Genomic DNA, 20,758 nt, shown 5'->3' with positions numbered 1-20,758 from the left:
TACAGTGACTGAGGCTGGTTTCGGGGCAGACATCGGGATGGAGAAGTTCTTCAACATCAAGTGCAGGGCCTCGGGGCTGAGGCCAAACGTTGTCGTCCTGGTCGCCACAGTCAGAGCATTGAAAATGCATGGTGGCGGTCCCAATGTGAGTCATCCATCCATTCTATCAGTGGTGTAAAGTACTTAAGTAAAAATACTTTAAAGTACTACTTAGGTAGTTTTTTGTGGTGTCAGTACTTCACCATATATATTTTTGACAACTTTTACTTCAATACATTCCAAAAGAAAATAATGTACTTTTTTACTGCATACATTCTCCCTGACACCCAAAAGTACTCGTTACATTTTAATGCTTAGCAGGACAGGAAAATGGTCCAATTCACACACTTATCAAGAGTACATCCGGGGGCCTCCCGGGTGGCGCAGTGGCTAAGGGCGCTGTCGTAACCGGCCGTGACCGGGAGGTCCGTGGGGCAACGCACAATTGGCCTAGCGTCAATTGTGACGCCACTGCATTCGCCACTACATTCCTATAATACTAATATAGCAAGAGAACTTTATTGTTCTCTACTGGCTAACGTTATAGGATCTCTGCAATTCTAGGATAGAGCGGTTACCATGTACATCAGTAAATGGCCCACTATTGTACATGTCTAAGGACGAGACATTCTGTGATTATAGTGCTCTGGCTTATGTGTTCATGCCGTATCCATAAACTCAGTGATTTGTGTGCTGCATACGTCCCTGGAATAAATGCTTGTTTCTAGCCTGTATTAGATAACCCGAGTCCGAGAGTTGCTTATCTGCACTAGCACCTGGACCGTTCATTTCAGTTTCCTGGAATTTACTGTACCCGAGTTGACCATAATACACAAAACTAACTGTGAAATACAGTATTTGATGGTGCTATATTTTTTGTTTGAATATGTGCTAAAATGACTGTTCCTGCAGGTCTCAGCTGGCTCACCTCTACCAAGAGAGTACATAGATGAGGTAAGATATTGGAGAGAGAGCACTTTACATGGTTTGAAACAGGGTAGTACAACTATTTTTGTTGCCCGTGGCAATGTGAGCTTATTAAGAGTTGACTCCCTTGTTCCCCAAGTTTTAAAAAATACCAGTGAAAAAAGTATTAACCAAAGTCAGCAGACAGACACTTTGTGCATGAAAGAGCTGAGCTACTGTACCTGCCATGAACATTATGTCCTCCTAACCAACATTTGATTTGCATGCCTCCCGTTGGTTCCCTGACTTGGTGATGATGCAGGGATAGAAATTGATTAGGGAAATGAAATAAACATGTCAGTGGCTTTATTGAGAGGTGGAGGGGTAGGGGGGTTGTGGTTCGATCTAATCACTGGGTTATGATCATTAACATAACCTGATTTTGTCGAAGGTCAGGATAGCCTTGGTACTATTAGATACAGTTAGGAAGTCATTTGCTCATGTAAGACCTATTACCATGTTGTGCAACACAACATTTCCTTTCACATTTGCCACCACAATCAACAAATCAAGCCTTTGTTTGTTTGTTTGTGGACTTGATAAAATGGAAGGCCATACATATCCCTGTCCATAGGTGGCAACATTGTGCCCTGTTAACATTACAGGCGTGGACTTGAGGAAGGGCGTGTACAAGAGTTTTTAAATCCAGGCCTTGATGTTCTGCATACATTTTTTTTTTTTTTTTTTAACTAGGCAGGTCAGTTAAGAACAAATTCTTATTTTCAATGACGGCCTAGGAACATTGGATTAACTGCCTTGTTTAGGGGCAGAACGACAGATTTTTACCTTGTCAGCTCGAGGATTCGATCTTGCAACCTTTCGGTTACAAGTCCAACACTCTAACTGCCAGTTCGCATACAGTACTTCCCCTCTAATAAGGGACTGATTTAGATCTGGGATGCAAGTGACAAGTGAGTGGAATATCATTTAATCAATCAATCAGCCAGCAGAACAGTGGGACTTAGCACCTGGATATGAATGTCTCTGGTAATACGGAACACACCTATAACCAGGCAGATTTCATAAGGTCAGATGAGGTTTATGGTTTTAGGGAATGATGCAATGTCACACTATACACATGGGTAGGAGGGAAGAGGAGAACGAAGGAAGGACTAAAAAGAGTATCTGACATTTCCAAGTTCTGCCCTAGCCTCCAGCCACCCCCTTTGGTCCTCATTCCTCTTTCTATTCCTCACATACAGAAATGCATCGCTCTCTCTCTCGCTCTCTCTTCAACATGATTTGAGGTAATTATTTGATTAGCAGAGCAAATAGACCCTTGGCTTGGGTCTCCGGGCAGGGACGGGTCTTAATAGAGATGGAGGTGGGGGGTCTGTATGTTCAAACCCCATGCCTGGTTTAAATCACTCCTCTCTCAAAGGCTCCTCAGCTGAGCAAATAATGAAGGGGTGTTAGCTAAGTTAATTGTGAGGGCTGTAACGAGAAGCAGAAGGGCTTGAGAGAGAAGAGCCAGGCACAGAGCCAGGCACAGAGCCAGGCACAGAGCCAGGCACAGAGCCAGGCACAGAGCCAGGCACAGCAGAGTAACTTTAGGGCCTGGAGACGACTAAGGACTGGGTTCTGGATAGGCCAGTCGGTGGATCCTGGAATATGACAACTTTGGTGCTAAACAGACAGAGTTTAATTATCTCTGGGAGTATTGCCTGTCACGCGCAGTCACCACGTGCACGCACACCCACACCCACTCTGACAAATCAACCTGTGTGTTTTTCATATGGGATGTCATATAGTTGGGATTGTTCCTTCCCCAGAGAGTATTAATGTTGCTGTAAAACAGGATTTGAGCTCCTTAGTGAGTATTGCCTCACCCCCCAAAGTCTACACTGTTGAAGACGAGCCAGTGTTGCTCTAGGCGACTGAACTACCAGAGGGAACTGTAGCAGAGTGGGGTAGAGGGATGCCAATAGGTTCGACCTTCCAATTCTCCTGACTCTGTAAAAGACCTGGCTCTTACAATGCAATTATAACATCCTCTATTTACGCCCACTCTTGCTTTTTATCTCTTCTCTCGCTCTCTCTTGCTCTTTCGCTCTTTCTCAGTCTTTTGCGCATTCTGTCTTTCTCACAGACTGTGTCATATGAGCGAGAACTCCTGAGTCATTGACCAAGCTTCTCGTAAACGGTGATATCCTGTTTCGGTAGTTAGCATTTAATATTCACACTTGTGGAAATGAAAGAGATTAATACCTGCCACTCTCTCTGCCTCACATCTAACGCCACTGCAATTCTGACCTGGCTGAGTTTCACTTTGAGGTTGACTATGTTTCCATTAGATTGGAATGAATCTCTCCCCCCCTTCCATCTCACTCTCTCTGTCCCTCTGTATTCTAGAACCTGAGTCTGGTGGTGAAGGGCTGCAGCAGTAACCTGAGGAAACAGATCCAGATAGCCCACCTGTTTGGAGTCCCCGTGGTCGTGGCTCTCAACGTCTTCAAGTAAGACTTCCAGTCTGTAACAGTCTGAGCAGCTGATCAGCTGTGTCCTTAGCTGGCCTGGGCCTCTCTTCTCTCTCTGTCAGACCCCATATCGTGGACAGGCATGTGAATGCACAGACGAATGCAGACAAAAACATGTTTAGCTTTAGAATCCTTATCAGTTTGTTACAAAAATATGCAAACGCATATGAGGGTCAGTGACACTCAGCTCTGCAGAGTGGTCACTAGCCGGCACGGCCATAAAGTCATAACGTCTGATTTTAAACCTTAACCACACTGTTTTCATGCATTTTTTTAAATATAAACTATTTAGATTTTGCAGCTGGCCCATCTTAGGGGAAATCCCTCCGTTCTCCTTCCAGGACAAGACTCATGACAACAAATGTCAACCTGCCAGTGACACACACATTTGTTTTTATATCCTTATGGGGACAAAACAATTGCTTCCCATTCTAAATCCTGTTGTCCCTAACCATAACATTAAAGAGATGCTTAGGGATTATGTCTCTGTGTCCAGTATGAAGGAAAGTAGTTTTGCGAGCTAATGCTAACTAGCATTAGCTCGGGTATCTGCTAGCATGCTATCCCTTTAACCCTAAATATCCCTTTAACCCCTAATTCTAACCCTAACCCCTAAACCTAAAATAGATGTATTTATTTGTGGGGAAATGTGAATGTTCCTTGTTTTACTATCCTTGTGAGGACTATCCTTGTGAGGACTGTGAAGACACAGTAAGTGGCCCATGTCATGACTGGTGTTGTTGAGGTCTGTGGTTAGATGACTTGGTGTGTTTTACATAGTGTTAGTCTGTCAGTGTGACTGAGGTGTTTACACAGCAACTGTGGCGTGTCGGAAGCTATTAGAATGTGGCTTTGGCCTTCAGGCCTCATTTAGACTAAATGGGCTGTCACATGGCCACGCCACACACACTGCAAAAACATAAGGACAAAGGTCTTGTTAAGCCAAACTTAAACACTTCGAAGTTGCCATCTCATTTCAACACCTTGTTATGTGTCCCAACAACTGTCAGTCACACCATTCATTGCTCCAATCCCTACAGTTGTTTCCCTGGTTTCCTCTATGGTTACCGTCTCCTTGGCTACTCCACAGGACCGACACGCAGGCTGAGATCGACCTGGTGTGCCAGATGGCCAAGGAGTCTGGTGCGTCGGATGCCGTGCCGTGTCATCACTGGGCGCGGGGTGGCCGTGGCTCGGTGGAGCTGGCCCAGGCAGTGAAGCAGGCCGGCAGTCAGCCCAGCCACTTCCAGTTCCTCTACAGCCAAGAGGTGAGAGACAGATGCCCCATTGCACTACGACATCTAGCCTCTAGTTTACACTTCTAAGCGCTAATCTGGAAGTACTGGAAAGTAAGTAAGCTAAATAGACAAACTTGTCATGTTTCTGCAGACCCTTCTGGCTTGTGATATAAATGGGTGCAGGAATTTGGTTGCCATGTCCAATCATTCTAAAATGTCCCGACATAATTTATTGATCTACAACACTTAACTGACACTGTGCTTTTGTTGAGCCTGCAAGGTCGGGTCACATTTATTTCACCAGTAATGTTAGCTTTACAGTACATGGGGAGCTATGCAGGGTTGGGCTCAATTTAGATTTGAAATTCCAATTCAATTCTTGAATTAACTCATGAAGTGAAGAATTTACGTTGAATTCAATTTTAATTTCAACAATATTGGAATTCATGCACATGGAGTTCAAACCATGCAGCACAAAAATGTATTTGTATATTTCCAGTATAGCTATGCTGTCTGAACTGAGTGACATGATCAGCCTGAACCCCTGAGGATTTAGAATTTGTGGAATTGTTGGGCATAATATTGAATTGGGAATGGAATTATTGGAACGTTGGACATGAGAGGAATTGAATTATCCCAGAATTCAGAGATGGACTGACGGATGGACTTTGAATTGAATTAAATGGAATTTACAGAGTTGGAATTGAATTAGTGGAATAAACCCCATCTCTAGTTCACTGTGAAGCTATGGCAATGAGACACACTGCTAGCTTGTATATGTGTAAGCACTGGGTGGTGGTTAGTATTAGCGTGGTGCAGCACTGACCTGTGATATTAATTGTTTGGGGCTTGTTAAAGGGTCTTGACACACTGTCATTCCTCTGAGCCCTGTGAGAATGCTGTGGTCAGGGCCAGGGGCATAGGGGTGTGTGTTACTGTACTGTGCTACTGTATCCCATCCAGTTCCTCCCTGTGACCCTATGAACAACCCTTACACATAAAGCCTGTTGCATGTGGCGGAGTAGCTCCAAGTGGCCTTTCCTCCGACCCAGGGCAATATCCCTGCTATGCCTCACAGAGGAGGTGTGAAGACAAGACTTGCCAAGAAAGGGTCTGCTTTGGCCAAACCATACCAGGTGGTTACTCACATGATGAAAGAGGTGGACTGGCCATCTGCCATTTCAGGCAAATGCCAGATGGGCTGGTCCATTTATAGCCCAGCGGGCCTGTCTGACTTGGGTTTTATGTGCAAAATCATCATTCTGGCTGCTAATGGGGGCCTCAAGGGGAAAAATGGGCCGGTGTTTTAGAAATACCAGGGCTGGCTTCTGGTCCCAGTGTGCCCCTGCGTGATGAGTAACCTTGCTTGAGACCTGAAGACTTGAGCTCCCCTAGTTAGTCACCTAATCATGACTCAGTTTGTCTGTGATGTGTACGCCAAGGAACTTAAAAATTACTACCCTCTCCACTGCTGTCCCGTCGATGTGCATAGAGGGGTGCTCCCTCTGCTGTTTCCTGAAGTCCACAATCATCTCCTTTGTTTTGTTGACGTTGAGTGTGAGGTTATTTTCCTGACACCACACTCTGAGGGCCCTCACCTCCTCCCTGTAGGCCATCTCGTCGTTGTTGGTAATCAAGCCTACCACTGTAGTGTCGTCCGCAAACTTGATGATTGAGTTGGAGGCGTGCATGGCCACGCAGTCGTGGGTGAACAGGGAGTACAGGAGAGGGCTCAGAATGCACCCTTGTGGGGCCCCAGTGTTGAGGATCAGCGGGGTGGAGATGTTGTTACCTACCCCCACCACCTGGGGGCGGCACGTCAGGAAGTCCAGTACCCAGTTGCACAGGGCGGGGTTGAAACCCAGGGTCTCGAGCTTGATGACGAGTTTGGAGGGTACTATGGTGTTAAATGCTGAGCTGTCGTCGATGAACAGCATTCTCACATAGGTATTCCTCTTGTCCAGATGGGTTAGGGTAGTGTGGTTGCGGTTGCGTCGCCTGTGGACCTATTGGGGCGGTAAGCAAATTGGAGTGGGTCTAGGGTGTCAGGTAGGGTGGAGGTGATATGGTCCTTGACTAGTCTCTCAAAGCACTTCATGATGACGGAAGTGAGTGCTATGGGGTGGTAGCCGTTTAGCTCAGTTACCTTGGCTTTCTTGGGTACAGGAACAATGGTGGCCCTCTTAAAGCATGTGGGAACAGCAGACTGGGATAAGGGTTGATTGAATATTTTGTATTTTTTTTCACCTTTATTTAACCAGGTAGGCTAGTTGAGAACAAGTTCTCATTTACAACTGCGACCTGGCCAAGATAAAGCATAGCAGTGTGAACAGACAACACAGAGTTACACATGGAGTAAACTATTAACAAGTCAATAACACAGTAGAAAAAAAGAGAGTCTATATACATTGTATGCAAAAGGCATGAGGAGGTAGGCAAATAATTACAATTTTGCAGATTAACAGTGGAGTGATAAATGATCAGATGGTCATGTACAGGAAGAGATACTGGTGTGCAAAAGAGCAGAAAAGTAAATATAAACAGTATGGGGATGAGGTAGGTAAATTGGGTGGGCTATTTACCGATAGACTATGTACAGCTGCAGCGATCGGTTAGCTGCTCAGATAGCAGATATGTCCATAAACACACCAGCCAGCTGGTCTGCGCATGCTCTGAGGACGCTGCTGGGGATGCCGTCTGGGCCTGCATCCTTGCGAAGGTTAACACGTTTAAATGTTTTACGGCTGCAGTGAAGGAGAGCCCGCAGGTTTTGGTAGCGGGCCGTGTCAGTGGCACTGTATTGTCCTCAAAGCGAGCAAAAAAAGTGATTTAGTCTGACTGGGAGCAAGACTTCCTGGTCCGAGACTGGGCTGGTTTTCTTTTTGTAATCCGTGATTGACTGTAGACCCTGCCACATACCTCTTGTGTCTGAGCCGTTGAATTGCGACTCTACTTTGTCTCTATACTGACACTTAGCTTGTTCAATTGCCTTGCGGAAGGAATAGCTACACTGTTTGTATTCGGCTATATTTCCGGTCACCTTGCCCTGGTTAAAAGCAGTGGTTCGTGCTTTCAGTTTCGCACGAATGCTGCCATCAATCCACGGTTTCTGGGTTGGGAATGTTTTAATCGTTGCTGTGGGTATAACATCGGCGATGCACTTTCTAATGAACTCGCCCACCGAATCAGCGTATTCGTCAATGTTGTTGTTGGACGCAATGCGGAACATATCCCAATCCTTGTGATCGAAGCAGTCATGAAGCGTGGAATCAGATTGGTCGGACCAGTGTTGAACAGACCTGAGCACGGGAGCTTCTTGTTTTAGTTTCTGTCTGTAGGCTGGAAGCAACAAAATGGAGTCATGGTCAGCTTTTCCGAAAGGAGGGCAGGGGAGGGCCTTATATGCATCGCGGAAGGCCTTATATGCATCGCGGAAGTTAGAATAACAATGATCCAGGGTTTTACCAGCCCTGGTAGCACAATCGATATGCTGATAGAATTTATGGAGTCTTGTTTTCAGATTAGCCTTGTTAAAATCCCCAGATACAATGAATGCAGCCTCAGGATATGTGGTTTCCAGTTTACATAGAGTCAAATAAAGTTTGATTGTGAGGAATCTCATCCCATAGATGCTCAATTGGATTGAGATCTGGTGACTGGACAGGCCACTGCAGTCAGCTGAATTCCTGGACAATCCTAGCTTTGTGCATGGGGCATTATCCTGCTGGAAAAATACATTTGCATATGGATATACTGCTGCCATGAAGGGATGCACCTGATTGGCAGTGATATTCAAATGTTGCTCCACTTTTATCAAGGGGCCCAATGTGTGTCATGAAAACACACCCCACACCATCACACCACCTCCAGACTGCAATGTTGACCCACGGCATGATGGATGTATGTACTCATGGTTTTCTCCATACCCTAGTACTCCCATCAGTGTAAAACAAACGGAACCGGGATTCATCAGACCAGGCAATGTTTTTCCAATTTCCCAGGGTTTTTTTTTCCTTAGCCCACTGCAACCACAGTTTTTTGCTGAAAGAAGTGGAATTATGTAAGGTCTTCGGCTGCCATACCCCCATTCGTGCTAAGGTACGACGAGATGTGCGTTCTTTTATGGGTCTTTGGGCACCAGTGTTGTATTGGAATATCAGTTCTTGACACACTCAAACCAGTGTGCCTGTCACCTACTACCATACCCCATTTCAAAGGCACTTTAATATTTTTTCTTGCCCATTCACCCTCTGAATGGCACAGATACACAATCCATGTCTCAATTGTCTCCAGGCTTAGAAATCCTTCTTTAACCTGTCTCCTCCCCTTCATCTACACTGATTGAAGTGGATTTAACAGGGGATATCAATAAGGGATTATAGCTTTCACCTGGATTCACCTGGTCAGTTTTGTCATGGAAAGAGCAGGTGTTCCTAATGTTTTGTACACTCAGTGTATATTATAATATCGTCTTTGTTTCTCAGAATCATTGTAATGTGGTTAACCTTAAAAAATCAAAACGATTCAAATCTAAAAGATAGAATTCAACCAGGGAGCACCCTTAGATCATGGAAATGTATGCAGTTGAATCATTCCCACAGTTAATGGCAAGGCCTGCTACGCTATGAAACCACACACTATTGCAGAGACTTTGATATTACCGACCCCAACTGATATGGTGTAAACAATGTGTGGGGAGGCCGAGGCACAGAAACTCACATTAAAACCGTTGTCGGATAACACTGTTAAACAAAGAATTGCTTGCTAGCAATCAAGAGGAAAGAAACTCTTGACTGAACGACTCAAACTCCCCAGCTTATGCTCTCCAAATGGCTGTTAGCTGTGAGGATCGAGATGCTTTTTGACCAGATGGGACTATGGCGGGACTCTAGTTGTGAATGTGTCTCCCTCTGCCATATGGACACATTTATATGATACACTGAGAGCAACTGGAGGCAAAAGAGCTGAGCACAGAACTGAGATATACCCCAGCAGATAACTACATCAAACCACAGCCACTGTTCACAAAACTATGTGGAGATATGGGATCAGAGCATGAAAATGTTCTATTTCACACTGAGGCTTGGTGGTTATCGAGGGGGAGTGTTGGAAAGATTTTTCACATTAAGAGCGGAACTGTGTCATTCACAATGGGTTAAAAAAACAACTGACTTGGTTGACTTTCTGTGTCCGGAAAATAACAGAAAACAGCATCAGTAAGTGTCCCACATGAGTGATGACCGCTCACCTCCAATGCTTGGAAGGGCACTTTGGGACTTACTTCCCAATCCGTTGGACTGTGGTCCTGGCTCAGTTGACATGCTGGTAAGGGAAATCGAACAGCTGATCGAGCTGTCATGTGCCCGAATGACAATGTATTCACGGGTCACTGAGGAGTTTTGGTTCCTGACTCGAAGGGAATACTCTGCTCTATCCCTTTGAGCATTAATGCCGCTTTCAAAACAACTGGGAACTCGGAAATTTCTGACTTCCGACTGCAGACAACTGGGAAATCTGAAATAAGTGTTTAACTGTTATCCAACTCTGAATTCCAAATCGGGAACTCTGGCCTCTTTCCGACTTTCCAATCTAAAGATCACTGACGTCATAACTTGACGACCTATTTTTCAGAGTTCCCAGTTGTCTTGAAAGTACCATAAAGGTCATGGTAGACTGCCCTTCGCCAGCTCATATCTGTGTGAAGCTGGATCCAGTGCTTGTCTGCATTAAAACCAAATATAGATCAGGGTTGGATCTGACACTCAGATATGTGGTGCGTACAGTCGAACACGCCCCCCGACTTTGTACACAGCATTACCAAAAGTATGTGGACACTTGCTTGTCAAACATCTCATTCCAAAATCTTGGGCATTAATATGAAGTTGGTCCTCCCTTTTGTTGCTATAACAGCCTCCACCCTTCTGGGAAAACTTTCCACTAGATGTTGGAACATTGCTGCTGGGACTTGCTTCCATTCAGCCACAAAAGCATTAGCCAGGTAGGGCACTGATGTTGGGCGGTTAGGTCTGGCTTGCAGTCTGCATTCCAATTCTTCTCAAAGGTGTTCGATGGGGTTGCGGTCAGAGTTCTGTGCAGGCCAGTCAAGTTCTTTCACATCGATTTCAACAAACCATTTCTGTATGGACCTTGATTTGTGCAAGGAGGCATTATCATGCTAAAACAGGAAAGGGCCTTCCCCAAACTGTTGCCACAAAGTTGGAAGCACAGAATCGTCTAGAATTTCATTGTCGGCTGTAGTGTTCAGATTTCCCTTAACTGGAACTAAGGGGCCTAGTCTGAACCATGAAGAACAGCCCTGGACCATTATTCCTCCTCCACCTAACTGGAGGTGGAGAGAAGATAGGCACATAATTGTCTTTATCTGTTTTGGAGGGCAAGGGTTGACTGTTAGTCAGGTAATCTAATTCCAAAATAAAAAACAGAGTATCTTTCACTGCACTATTTCTGTCCCTCCTTAAATTGCATGTGGTACATTTTGACTTGACCACAAACTCTCTTGTTGTTTCTGAATTTATCACGTTAGACAGTTTGGTTAGAGACAGTTTGCCCTGTTCTGTGAAGGGACTAGTACACAGAGCTGTACGAGATCTTCAGTTTCTTGGCAATTCCTCGCATGGAATAGCCTTAATTTCTCACAACAAGAATAGACTGATGAGTTTCAGTCCTTTGTTTTTAGCCATTTTGAGCCTGTAATCGAACCCACAAATCATAATGCTCCAGATACTCAACTAGTCTTAAGGCCAGTTTTACTGCTTCTTTAATCAGGTCAACAGTTTTCAGCTGTGCTAACATAATTGCAAAAGGGTTTTCTAATGATGAATTAACCTTTTTTTAAATAATAAACTTGGATTAGCTAACACAACGTACCATTGGAACACAGGAGTGATGGTTGCTGATAATGGGCCTATGTAGATATTCCATATTTAAAAATGGTTTCCAGCTACAATAGGCATTTACAACATTAACAATGTCGACACTGTATTCCTGATCAATTTGATATTTTAATGGACAAAAAATGTGCTTTTCTTTAAAAAACAAGGACATTTCTAAGTGACCCCAAACTTTTGAACAGTAGTGTGTGTATATCTAATGTTCTCACTCCTTATGTTAGACTGTAATGCCCAAAACGTCTCACAATTCCAAAATAACCCTCAAGAAGGGATGTGTAGGAGTGAGCAAGGTCAATGTGTATGTTTGCTTCATACAGTGGGGCAAAAAAAAGTATTTAGTCAGCCACCAATTGTGCAAGTTTTCCCACTTAAAAAGATGAGAGGCCTGTAATTTTCATCATAGGTACACTTCAACTATGACAGACAAAATGAGAAAAACAAAATCCAGAAAATCACATTATAGGATTTTAAATTAATTTATTTGCAAATTATGGTGGAAAATAAGTATTTGGTCAATAACAAACGTTTATCTCAATACTTTGTTATAAACCCTTTGTTGGCAATGACAGAGGTCAAAGGTTTCTGTAAGTCTTCACAAGGTTTTCACACACTGTTGCTGGTATTTTGGCCCATTCCTCCATGCCGATCTCCTCTAGAGCAGTGATGTTTTGGGGCTGTTGCTGGGCAACACAGACTTTCAACTCCCTCCAAAAATGTTCTATGGGGTTGAGATCTGGAGACTGACTAGGCCACTCCAGGACCTTGAAATGCTTCTTACGAAGCCACTCCTTCGTTGCCCGGGCGGTGTGTTTGGGATCATTGTCATGCTGAAAGACACAGCCACGTTTCATCTTCAATGCCCTTGCTGATGGAAGGAGGTTTTCACTCAAAATCTCACGATGCATGGCCCCATTCATTCTTTCCTTTACACGGATCAGTCGTCCTGGTCCCTTTGCAGAAAAACAGCACCAAAGCATGATGTTTCCACCCCCATGCTTCACAGTAGGTACGGTGTTCTTTGGATGCAACTTAGCATTATTTGTCCTCCAAACACGACGAGTTGAGTTTTTACCAAAAAGTTATATTTTGGTTTCATATGACCATATGACATTCTCCCAATCTTCTTCTGGATCATCCAAATGCTCTCTAGCAAACTTCAGACGGGCCTGGACATGTACTGGCTTAAGAAGGGGGACACGTTTGGCACTGCAGGATTTGAGTCCCTGGCGGCGTAGTGTGTTACTGATGGTATGCTTTGTTACTTTGGTCCCAGCTCTCTGCAGGACATTCACTAGATCCCCCCCGTGTGGTTCTGGGATTTTTGCTCACCGCTCTTGTGATAATTTTGGCCCCTCGGGGTGAGATCTTGCGTGGAGCCCCAGATCGAGGGAGATTATCAGTGGTCTTGTATGTCTTCCATTTCCTAATAATTGCTCACACAGTTGATTTCTTCACAACAAGCTGATTACCTATTGCAGATTCAGTCTTCCCAGCCTGGTACAGGTCTACAATTTTGTTTCTGGTGTCCTTTGACAACTCTTTGGTCTTGGCCATAGTGGAGTTTGGAGTGTGACTGTTTGAGGTTGTGGACAGGTGTCTTTTATACTGATAATAAGTTCAAACAGGTGCCATTAATACAGGTAACGAGTGGAGGACAGAAGAGCCTCTTAAAGAAGAAGTTACAGGTCTGTGAGAGCCAGAAATCTTGCTTGTTTGTAGGTGACCAAATACTTTTTTTCCACCATAATTTGCTAATAAATTCATAAAAAATTCTACAATGTGATTTTCTGGATTTTTTTTGTTCTCCATTTTGTCTGTCATAATTGAAGTGTACCTATGATGAAAATTACAGGCCTCTCATCTTTTTAAGTGGGAGAACTTGCACAATTGGTGTCTGACTAAATACTTTTTTGCCCCACTGTATGTGTATCTGTGCTACGTGCGTGAAACGCCCCCATGCCTTAATGTCCCATGTTTGAGTTCCTGTCTTTGGGAGCCCATCCAAAATCGGAGGAAAAAACATCAGCTGGTTTGAGTTAGTGAGTTTGGAATGTGACTTTGTTTAACTGATCCTGTTATAGAGACCATGCAGGGTTGTGTGTGCCTGTGTTTGCGCGTGTGTCTTTGTGCCTGTGTTTGTGGGCTCACGTGCATTTGCGGGTGTGTGTGTGTAGGTCCATGGAGCCATTTCTTGTCTCTCTGATTAGCGCTAGCATCATGTAGTGGAGTTCTGTTTCCTTAGATGACTGGCCAGTAGAAGGGTTTACGACCCTAGGCTTGCTAAGGCCTTCTCAGGAAGAACAATACATACTGTATTCCCTAGGTTGTTTTTAGTTGTTACTCTCCTAGCATTTATCTACTGATTTTTAAATGTGACAGAAAAATACCTTTTTTAAGGTAGATTCAGCGATATGACGTATATGCAGAAAGTAAACTGCATAGTGGGTCAATTTCCGCAACAACTAAGAGCTTTGAAGAGTGAGGCTCAACTTCTTCTCTGCTGGTTTGGTGCCCTGGCTACCACGCTGTAACAGTGTTAAGCGAACCTGTGCACATGCGTAGACACTGTGTGAGAGCAAAGTCCTTAAGGTTTTAGTTCCTTTTGAGACTAAACGTCTGTTTCCCATAGGTCCCGGCTGAATACTGTCCTATGTCTTCTGTCCTCCCAGACCCCCATAGTGGAGAAGATTAGGATGATAGCCCAGAAGGTGTACGGGGCTGATGACATCGAGCTGTCTCCAGAGGCCCAGGCCAAGATAGACTATTACAACCAGCAGGTGAGGTCACCATACCATACTACACATGATCTATTGAAGCTTTTACATAGTCACTTTCTCATGCACCAACACGCACACGTACACACACTGAATTCATTCAGTTGTCTAATTATGTTCATGTGCTCCTGCCCGCAGGGTTACGGGAAGCTTCCAATCTGCATGGCCAAGACCCACCTGTCCCTGTCACACTTGCCTGAGAAGAAGGGCACGCCCACTGGCTTCACCCTGCCAATCAGAGACATCCGCGCCAGCATTGGGGCAGGATTCATCTACCCATTGGTGGGAACGGTGAGTGGTCTGGATTCTGGAAGCACAAAGACTTAGTCTCCATAGGGATTTAAGGCCGGGCTAAGCCATTTTTCACATGAACACGGTCTCAGTGACCCACTTTTGGTTCTCAATGTGTCTCATGTGGTAGAGACGGGAGAGAGTCTCAGTGTGTATGAAGTGAATATGTCTGTGACTATTCTTTTGTGTTTGTGTGTGGTTTTCTTTAGTGTCCCTTGTGTGTTTTTGACCCTGCCCAGCTGTGCCTCCAGAGGTGTAGTCCTTCTAACCAGAGTTCTGGCGCCAGAAATGCCAGGAATTTCTCTTAACAATGTGTGTGTGTGACTTACTCTTACATTGCTGCTCTGAGGAATTCAAGAACATACGCTTAAAAATAAATGAATATGTAATTCCCTCTCGTACAGTTCTCAGTTCAAACTTTGGTCAGTTAGGGGCCTCCCGAGTGGTGCAGCAGTCTAAAGCACTGTGATGCGGCGTCACTACAGACCTGGGTTCGATCCCAGGCTGTGTTGCAACCGGGAGACTAATGAGGCAGCGCACAATTAGCCCAGCGTCATCCGATTTAGGGGAGGGTTTGGCTGGCCGGGATGTCCTTGTCTCATCGCGCTCTTGCGACTCCTTGTGGCGGGCCGGCCGCATGCACACTGACTTCGGTCTTCAGTTGTATGGTGTTTCCTCCGACACATTGGTGCGGCTGGCTAGCAAGCAAGCAATGTGTCGAGAAGCAGTGCGACTTGGCAGGGTCTTTTTTTCGGAGGACGCATGGCTCTCGACATTCACACCTCCCGAGTCTGTACGGGAGTTTCAGCGATGTAACTACCAATTGGATTTCACGAAATTGGGGAGAAAAGGGGGTCAAAAGAAGAAAGAAATATATACATTAATCAGTTAAATCTTTCATCCGAAGCTCTGCTTTAAACCTCATTCCTTTCGACCCTGAACACTCTGTCATTAAGGAAGTTGCTAGACTTCCTTAGCTGCCCACTGAAAGTCTTATCGCATACGCAGACACACTGGGTTTCCGTGTGTGTCTATCTATTATCCTCTACTCTCCTTTGGATGTTCCTCTTCTGAACTGGACTTAACCCCAGACCTTACAGATAGCCCCTGTGCTGGGTTGGACATGATGGGCTTGGCTGGATGTTGGCAGTTGTTGGTCGTCCAGGAAGTTGGTCCCCCACTGTTTCCCCGGCATACTGGGTAGGGGCGGCCGCCGGTCGGTAGGACGTCTATCCAGCCACCCGCCTCCACCGCTTTGATCTGCTAGGGCCTGTGTAGCCATCACGACCCTTGAACTATGACTCCTGACCTCGGAGGGAATTTACTAGCAGCTCCTTGAACTTTTTCGTCTGGCCCATAGTCTCCTCCTGGCGTCTGATTAGATCCATGTCTAAAGGGCTAGCAGATTAGTTCCTGTAATGTACTGTCTTTTAGTTTGGTGAACTTGACCTTTTATTCATTTGATTAAATTGATGTCTGAATTCATTGAAGTGCTTTGATCCCAATAAGTAGCTTTAGACTACTGTGTAAGGCAAGTGAGCGTTACGGCAGCCATCTATATATTTGGGTGTGTATCCTGTAGGTTTTCTTAACACGTGCCAGATTGTTGATCTGACACGTGAGTGTTTTTGATGTTTGTTTGTACAATATGCTTGTGTATTAGCTAGTTACTTGAGAGAATGTTTTGTCTGGGAGACGGGTTGCTTTCGCTGCACCTGCCTTTGTGAGCACGAGACCTAATGTAAGCAGTGAAGCAGGGATGGCACACAGTTTAATTAGCACTGTTGTGGTTGTCATGTCAGTTTTGTGTCACCCTGACCTCAGGGTCATCTCGCTCTCTCTCGCAGGTGGAGAGATTTGACCAACTGAAGGCCCCGCGGGAGTAAAGAGGGGGAGGGGGAGGGGCAGGTGAAGGCCTTAGTTGGGTGAGGAACCAGGAAGGGGCTGATGTCATTTCCCAGATATGTGAGGGAGGGGTCACAGGGAAAACAATAGGTCTCTGTGGAATCCATATCCCATTAGAGCAGAGGTGTCCAACCAGGGACTTTTAATACATATAGTACCAGTCAAAAGTTTGGACACACCTACTCATTCAAAGGTTTTTCTTAATTTGTTACTGTTTTCTACATTGTAAAATAATAGTGAAGACATCAAAACTATGAAATAAGCAAAAAGTGTTAAACAAATCCAAATCTATTTGATTCTTCAAAGTAGCCACCCTTTGCCTTGATGACAGCTTTGCACACTCTTGGCATTCTCTCAACCAGCTTCCAGGTATGGAATGCATTTCAATTAACAGGTGTGCCTTTTTAAAACTTCATTTGTGGAATGTCTTTCCTTAATGTGTTTGAGCCAATCAGTTGTGTTGTGACAAGGTAGGGGTGGTGTACAGAAGACAGCCCTATTTGGTAAAAGACCATGTCCATGTTATGTATGGAAAGAACAGCTCAAATAAGCAAAGAGAAATTACAGTCCATCACTACTTTAAGACATGAAGGTCTCCTCTTTATCAAGCACAGAATAGCTGGAGTTTATAGATCCTTTTCACTTGTCCAGCTGTGCCTCTGTCACCTAGAGGTTATATTTAGAGAGAGTTGAAAGTAGCTATACGCAACACACAACTTTTGACCAGGAATTTCAAGCTCTGTTTTGATTTGTGTAGTCCTGACAATTCCAATATTGTAGAGATGTCAAAGGAGTGTAATCCATGAAATATATAGGTTTCTAATCTACAGGTTCTGTCTGTGAACTCCCAATGCACTCGCGATGACATCCCAATCAAATGTGAAAATGTACACCATAAACTAATATGCACACCAGCCTAAAGCCTCACATCTTATAATTGAAGCTTTATGTTACAATTCCCCCATGAGAAAGGCAGTGCGTCTGTGAGTTGTCAAAACTCCTGTAGCACTTCCCTGGCTGAGGTCAGAATGGACTTTTTTGGGTTCCCGAGTGGCGCAGCATCTCAGTGCTTGAGGCGTCACTACAGACATCCTGGTTCGATTCCAGGCTGTACCACAACCCAGCCGTGATTGGGAGTCCCATAGGGCGGCACGCAATTGGCCCAGTGTCGTCCGGGTTTGGCCAGTGAAGTCCGTCATTGTAAATCAAATGTGTTCTTAACTAACTTGCCTAGTTAAATAAATGTTGCAGTTAAGTTGTGCTATTCGCCCCTTAGCTCCTTAAAGAGACCCCTACTTGCAGCAGGATGTGGTGCGACGGGTCATATTTACCACTGAACTTCTCAGTTAAGGAAGCACACACTCACACTGTAACGGTTCTCTTTAGGTGAAGTAGAGTCAGACCAAAATGCGGCGTGGCTATTGCGATCCATGTTTAATGAAACAAAGTAAACACAAATCAAAACCAATAAACATAACACGAAAACCAAAACAGCCTAATACTGGTGCAAATTAACACAGAGACAGTAACAAGGACAATCACCCACAAAACCCAACACCAAACAGGCTACCTAAATATGGTTCCCAATCAGAGACAATGACGAACACCTGCCTCTGATTGAGAACCATATCAGGCCAAACATAGAACTAGACAAACTAGACATGTAACAGAATGCCCACTCAGCTCACACCCTGACCAACCAAAACATAGAAACATACAAAGCAAACTATGGTCAGGGTGTGACACACACAGGTCAGAGTTCAAAGCTGCCCCCACTCATCTCTTTATTTATTTGCTCCAAAGAAAACAAGTGATAGACAACAATACACATAAAAACTCATTCAAACAAAATAACATTGTTGCAGGTTGGTAGCTCAAGGGCTGATATGAAAACCACACCACAAAATAACAGTGTTGCAGGTTGGAAGCTCAAGGGCTGATATGAGAACCACACCACAAAATAACAGTGTTGCAGGTTGGTAGCTCAAGGGCTGATATGAAAACCATACCACAAAATAACAGTGTTGCAGGTTGGTAGCTCAAGGGCTGATATGAAAACCACACCACAAAATAACAGTGTTGCAGGTTGGAAGCTCAAGGGCTGATATGAGAACCACACCACAAAATAACAGTGTTGCAGGTTGGAAGCTCAAGGGCTGATATGAAAACCACACCACAAAATAACAGTGTTGCAGGTTGGAAGCTCAAGGGCTGATATGAAAACCACACCACAAAATAACAGTGTTGCAGGTTGGAAGCTCAAGGGCTGATATGAGAACCACACCACAAAATAACAGTGTTGCAGGTTGGAAGCTCAAGGGCTGATATGAAAACCACACCACAAAATAGCAGTGTTGCAGGTTGGAAGCTCAAGGGCCACAAAATAACTATATACAATACATAAGTACAAAAATAAAAAAAGGTTTGTTAAAACATAACAAAAACCTGCTAATTATAAATTAATTTGATCAGTAATCACAAAAATATAAATATTTGTTTTGTTTAAATGTGAGTGTGTGTGAGTTAGGCAATGTGGAGGAGATTACTGAGTAGTTTGGTTCATCAGGCGGACTCCCATTCTTCACTTGAAGTTAGGCCCGTCAGTCAGAAGAGCACTAACACCCGCTGGCCTATCTGTTTACAAAGCATCTCTGAGTCATTCAGATGTCGATCCACACTCACACAGACAGACAGAGTACCATTTGTTTCACCTCCAAATCATATTAGCCATTATGGGTGGACACTGTCTCCACCATGATGAATTATCACCAGTCTCTGCGAGTAAAAGTAGATATGACTGGCTGAGGCCAGCCAGAGTCATGGACTTGGTTCATTTAGAGATGAGAGAGAAGCCGTGTCAAGATTAGTCACTGTGGTAGGAAGAGTAAAATCAATTTTGGGGTTTTGTGGTATTTCGTAGTATTCTGAGTTAAGAGCCCCCAACTCCTCTCCAGTGCAGTGGAGGGGTGTTACGCAGTGATAGAATAAGTACTACATTGTCGGCCCCAAGGTTTTCCCGGACAATGGCGCATTGTTTGGAAATAATGGAGGGAATTTCTTGGCAGAGCCAGGATTTCATCTTTAGCCACAGAGCGTCCGTGTTTTGCGTGTTCCGACAAGTTCCCCGGCTGCCTCAGGAGTATGGGACCAAAGGAGAACAGCACACCTATTGTCACTACCTGAACCATATCTTCTCCATCAACCTCTTCTACCTTCCCTCCTCTCTGACAGTTCATTATTTTAGTCCTGCTTTAACTCTGCTGACAGGACTGTTTATGACCTCTTCTGTCATTTGTAATGGCAGTGTTCTGTAGCCACTATGATGCAGGTTCACATTAAGTGTTACCATAGTTTTTTTACTATGAAGTGTTAATTAAGGATCTGATCCTTTTCAATTTTCTCCTAAAATGACATTCCCAAATCGAACTGCCTGTAGCTTAGTCCCTGAAGCAAGGATATGCATATTCTTGATACCATTTGAAAGCAAACATGTGAAATTAATGTAGGAGAATTTATTTTTATTTTACCCTTATTTTACCAGTTAAGTTAACTGAACACATTCTCATTTACAGCAACAACCTGGGAACTAGTTACAGGGGAGAGGAGGGGGGAAGAATGAACCAATTGTTAACTGGGGATGATATAACACATTAAATCTGATAAAATATAATACAAACAGAGGTTCAAACTGTAGAACCCAGTTCCTACATTTGAATATAAAAATTGATTTTATCAAACAAAACTATGCTACATTTTATCTCTGGGACCCTCAGGATGACAAATCAAGGCAAGATTACTGAATGTAAGTACGTTATTTACCTTCAGAGATTAATGTATCAAACCAGTTGCTGTGATAAAAAATGTTTGTTGATGTTGCACCCTCCTCTAACAATAGCATGGTATTTTTTCACTGTAACAGCTACAGTAAATTGGGGAGTGCAGTTAGATTAACAATAATTTAAGCTTTCTAATGATATAAGACATGTCTATGTCTTGGAAAGCTTGCTGTTACTTACAATGTCATTCTAGTCACATTAGCGTATGTTAGCAACAACCATCCCGATATAGGGACACCGATCCTACGGATCCTTAAGAGGTTTTTAATACCGAGTAGTCTAGGGACTACTAAATTACAGTGGTAGTCACAGGTGCATTAC

At 44.1% G+C, this 20,758-nt stretch overlaps 1 protein-coding gene across 1 annotated transcript in view; it reads left to right on the top strand.

The window, feature by feature from the left end:
• mthfd1l (methylenetetrahydrofolate dehydrogenase (NADP+ dependent) 1 like) overlaps positions 1-20,758 on the top strand; it is a 91,953-nt gene that overhangs the window by 65,272 nt on the left and 5,923 nt on the right. The window contains exons 20-25 of the mRNA XM_035760034.2: positions 6-145; positions 952-993; positions 3,358-3,461; positions 4,573-4,750; positions 14,301-14,408; positions 14,544-14,696. Coding sequence (XP_035615927.1) covers positions 6-145; positions 952-993; positions 3,358-3,461; positions 4,573-4,750; positions 14,301-14,408; positions 14,544-14,696 — 725 coding nt within the window. The remainder of the gene's footprint in view (positions 1-5; positions 146-951; positions 994-3,357; positions 3,462-4,572; positions 4,751-14,300; positions 14,409-14,543; positions 14,697-20,758) is intronic.

This window comes from Oncorhynchus keta, chromosome 8 (assembly GCF_023373465.1).
Source record: "Oncorhynchus keta strain PuntledgeMale-10-30-2019 chromosome 8, Oket_V2, whole genome shotgun sequence".
NCBI lineage: Eukaryota > Metazoa > Chordata > Actinopteri > Salmoniformes > Salmonidae > Oncorhynchus > Oncorhynchus keta.
Note: the sequence above shows the minus strand (reverse complement) of the source record. Positions and strands in the feature narration are given on the sequence as shown.